Source organism: Olea europaea, unplaced genomic scaffold, assembly GCF_002742605.1.
Source record: "Olea europaea var. sylvestris unplaced genomic scaffold, O_europaea_v1 scaffold3113, whole genome shotgun sequence".
Taxonomy (NCBI): domain Eukaryota; kingdom Viridiplantae; phylum Streptophyta; class Magnoliopsida; order Lamiales; family Oleaceae; genus Olea; species Olea europaea.
This window is the reverse complement of record NW_019249888.1, coordinates 1-3,512: the sequence shown is the minus strand read 5'-3', so window position 1 is coordinate 3,512 and position 3,512 is coordinate 1. Positions and strand designations below refer to the sequence as shown.

The following is a 3,512-nucleotide window of genomic DNA, read 5'->3' as shown; positions in this document are numbered from 1 at the left end:
TTTATTCTCTGTCTCTATATCGTTGGGTCAATCCAAGATAGAATGCCGGGTTTACTTTGTATGCATATTTATCGTGATTTTATAGATCAAAAATAGATCTGAGGCATGCGATGTTCATGCTGTTGTGCAGGATGCCCATGAATTTTTGAACTTTTTACTAAATGAACTTGCTGACATACTGGAGAAAGAATCCCACAAAGTGACAAGCTTGCCACAAGCTTCATCTGCTGAGCATGTTGCAAATGGGGTCAATTATGCTCAGGTTAATGGTTTTAAGAAGGAACCGTTGGTTACTTTGGTGCACAAGTATTTTCAGGTAACTTGTTGCAAGTTCTATTGTAGTATGAATTTAAAAAAATTTATTCGATTGTCATGTTCTATTTTTCATAAGCCTGTTAGCGTTAGCGAGTTTCAACATTTTGAAAGTTGGTTAAAAGTGTAATATGAGCCTAAATTCTTAAACTTGTTAATACATCTGAATCATTTGGTACTTTCTGATGCTCTGAAGTTGTCTAATGTTTTGGAAGATGCTCGCTTGTTTGACCAGCTTCTCATCTGTTGATCTTGACTTTTACCCAAATACAGGGCATTCTCACCAATGAGACTAGGTGTCTTAGGTGTGAGACAGTTACAGCAAGGGACGAGACATTCTTGGATTTAAGCCTTGATATTGAACAAAACAGTTCAATTACTAGCTGCCTCAAGAACTTCAGTTCTACGGAGACCCTGAATGCTGAGGATAAATTCTTCTGCGATAAATGTTGTAGGCAAGTGTCTTTGTCCATTCGTAATATCAATCATTAAACGACAAAACATAAAGTTAATTATTTTTCATTACCGTAATGCAGTTTGCAAGAAGCCCAGAAGAGGATGAAGATAAAGAAACCACCACATATCCTGGTCATTCATCTTAAGCGTTTCAAGTACATGGAACAACTTGGTCGATACAAAAAGTTGTCATATCGTGTTGTGTTCCCACTGGAGCTGAAACTGAGCAATACAATGGAAGATACTGACTCTGAATACTCTTTGTTTGCTGTGGTAGTTCATGTTGGGAGCGGCCCAAACCATGGTCATTACGTTAGTCTTGTCAAAAGCCACAACCACTGGTTGTTCTTTGACGATGAAAATGTGGAGATGATTGATGAATCTGCTGTCCAGACGTTTTTCGGATCAGCTCAAGAATACTCGAGTAACACAGATCACGGGTATATTCTCTTCTACGAGAGCCTTTCTGCTCCCAAGAGCTGAACAAGAGGTTGTCCAATAACCTTAAAAACTTTTTTTAATTATTTTTTGAAAGGCATGAAAAGGATTTTTTATCCTCTATGTTATTTTTACTCAATTTCTGTTTTCGCCATAAAATCCCGGACTACCTCAAGACTTAATATCGATGTACAGGGAATATCAGTGTTAGTATTGGCAATAAAACTGGTGCATACTTGACAAGATAATTGATTCACTCTTCCTTAATATGTATTGTACGTNATATCAGTGTTAGTATTGGCAATAAAACTGGTGCATACTTGACAAGATAATTGATTCACTCTTCCTTAATATGTATTGTACGTCAGAACCCCAGTAATAACCTCGTAGTGTGTTTTACATAAAAAATTTTGAAGCTGTAAATTCAAGTATTTTAAATTTAGCGCCCAGGACCTGTGCGCTAATTTAGCTGTCAACACTTTGAAGCTGCAAGTTCAAATGTTTTAAATGGCGCGCTTAGGATCTATGCGTTAATTTAGCAATAAAAACTTTTGTTGACTGCTTTAAGGCACAATTTGTCGCGCATTATTAACATTTTTTTCAACTTTTATGTCAATTAAATTGAAAAGTCCAAAAGTTAATAATTATGTTGAGCAAATCCACCTACAAATCGAACAAATCAACGAATTAGTTTAGGAATTTGCAAATAATAAAGAAAAGGAAATCAAGAACCAAAATCACAAAATTATAGAACAATGTTTTCCCCTTCTAGATTAGGCTCAGAAAATTGATCCAACACCACAAAGGTATCCCCAATTTGAAGGCCTTTTTGAGTCACAAAAATAGGTTCACAAGAAGGTAGAGGCAGGTTCTTCCTTTTGCACAAAGCAGAGAAAGTTTTCTTCGTTTTTGGTTTGTATAAACTGAAGGAAAGGGGCTCCAATTTATAGGCTTCAAGAAGAAATGGATTTCCCAAAAATCTTGCAAGATTGAGTTCAGTCAAAACTGCAAGATTTGAGTTTAATAAAAACTGAAAGATAGAGTTCAAAACGAGAGAAAAATGGTTGATAATGTTTATCTATCTTTCACGTGATTTTCAAATTACCTCCAAAGTTGGGTATTGAGCCCAATGTGCTGATTACCTCTAAATACCCAATATAATTGGCTTACTATCAATTGTGGTGTGAATTTAATATTCTTTAATTTCGGGCTTATAGCCTATGAAGATGATTGAGCAACGATTTTTCATCATTACCTAGAGGATTTGGACATCATTTACCAAAATGCCCAACAAATTATATTTCTTTCAACTTTTATGTCAATAGATTGAACTATTGTTTGATCTCCATTATTTTTAAAATGTATTTTTCCCTCTTCTTTTGAACTATATATATTTTTCAATAAAATAATATTATACAAATTCAATTTTTTTTTTAATTACACATTTTCTATCAATTTACTATTCCAAAATATATTTTTAGGAAATAATGGGCCCAAATAGACCATGAAAGTCTAAAAAATTAGTAACCACTTATTAATCCATTAATTTATAAAGGGCATCTCAGAGAATTTTGTTGTGAACTTTTGACGTTGAATAAACATTCCCTTTATTTGACCATTTTCCTATCTTTTACTAACTAATAAAAATAGTTATTTATAATTAACCATTTTCCTATCTTTTACTAACTAAATAAAAAATAAACTCTTCATGTAATTCAATTAGCACTATCATAATACATCTCGTTTATTGTTCGAAAGTATATTTATTATAATTTGTATATATTATTAAATAATTTTTAAATTGATAAAAATTTAAAATAATATTAAAATAATTTTTTTTTTTTTAACGCATAAGTCTCAACTAGGTCAGAATCAACCGAAGCTTAATTTGCACGTATAGTCATGCACTACGCTTTTAGAACACTAATAAATTGCTATTCGAAGATAACATTCATTATTAATGAAAACAAGAAAAAAAAAAAACAGTAAAAGTATTAAACAATCCTATCGTAATCGACTGCTTAACTTACATAAATCATAAAACCGCAAATGTAAAATAATAAATATTAGCAAAATTATTTGACTAATCGATCCCTCGTGGATGGCTAGCACAGAATGTAAAGAGCTTGCGGTGAAAAGTAGAGCTCCCCATAAATGCTTTTTCGAAGCAATTCCCCGAGAGCTTTGAAACGACATGGCAACAATGTCCATGCAATGCAATAGAATTGGAGAAGAAAGAAGATATCAGATCTCTGATGCAACCATCGGCATTTATTAAAATCATCGAACAATCACTTGCGTCAACC

The 3,512-nt window shown here is 33.0% G+C and overlaps 1 protein-coding gene across 1 annotated transcript in view; it reads left to right on the top strand.

The window, feature by feature from the left end:
• The window catches only part of LOC111385284 (ubiquitin carboxyl-terminal hydrolase 3-like), an 11,410-nt gene extending 9,956 nt beyond the window's left edge, over window positions 1-1,454 (top strand). The window contains exons 4-6 of the mRNA XM_023009664.1: window positions 131-316; window positions 586-767; window positions 849-1,454. Coding sequence (XP_022865432.1) covers window positions 131-316; window positions 586-767; window positions 849-1,251 — 771 coding nt within the window. The 3' untranslated portion in view covers window positions 1,252-1,454. The remainder of the gene's footprint in view (window positions 1-130; window positions 317-585; window positions 768-848) is intronic.
• Window positions 1,455-3,512: the final 2,058 nt, after the last annotated feature.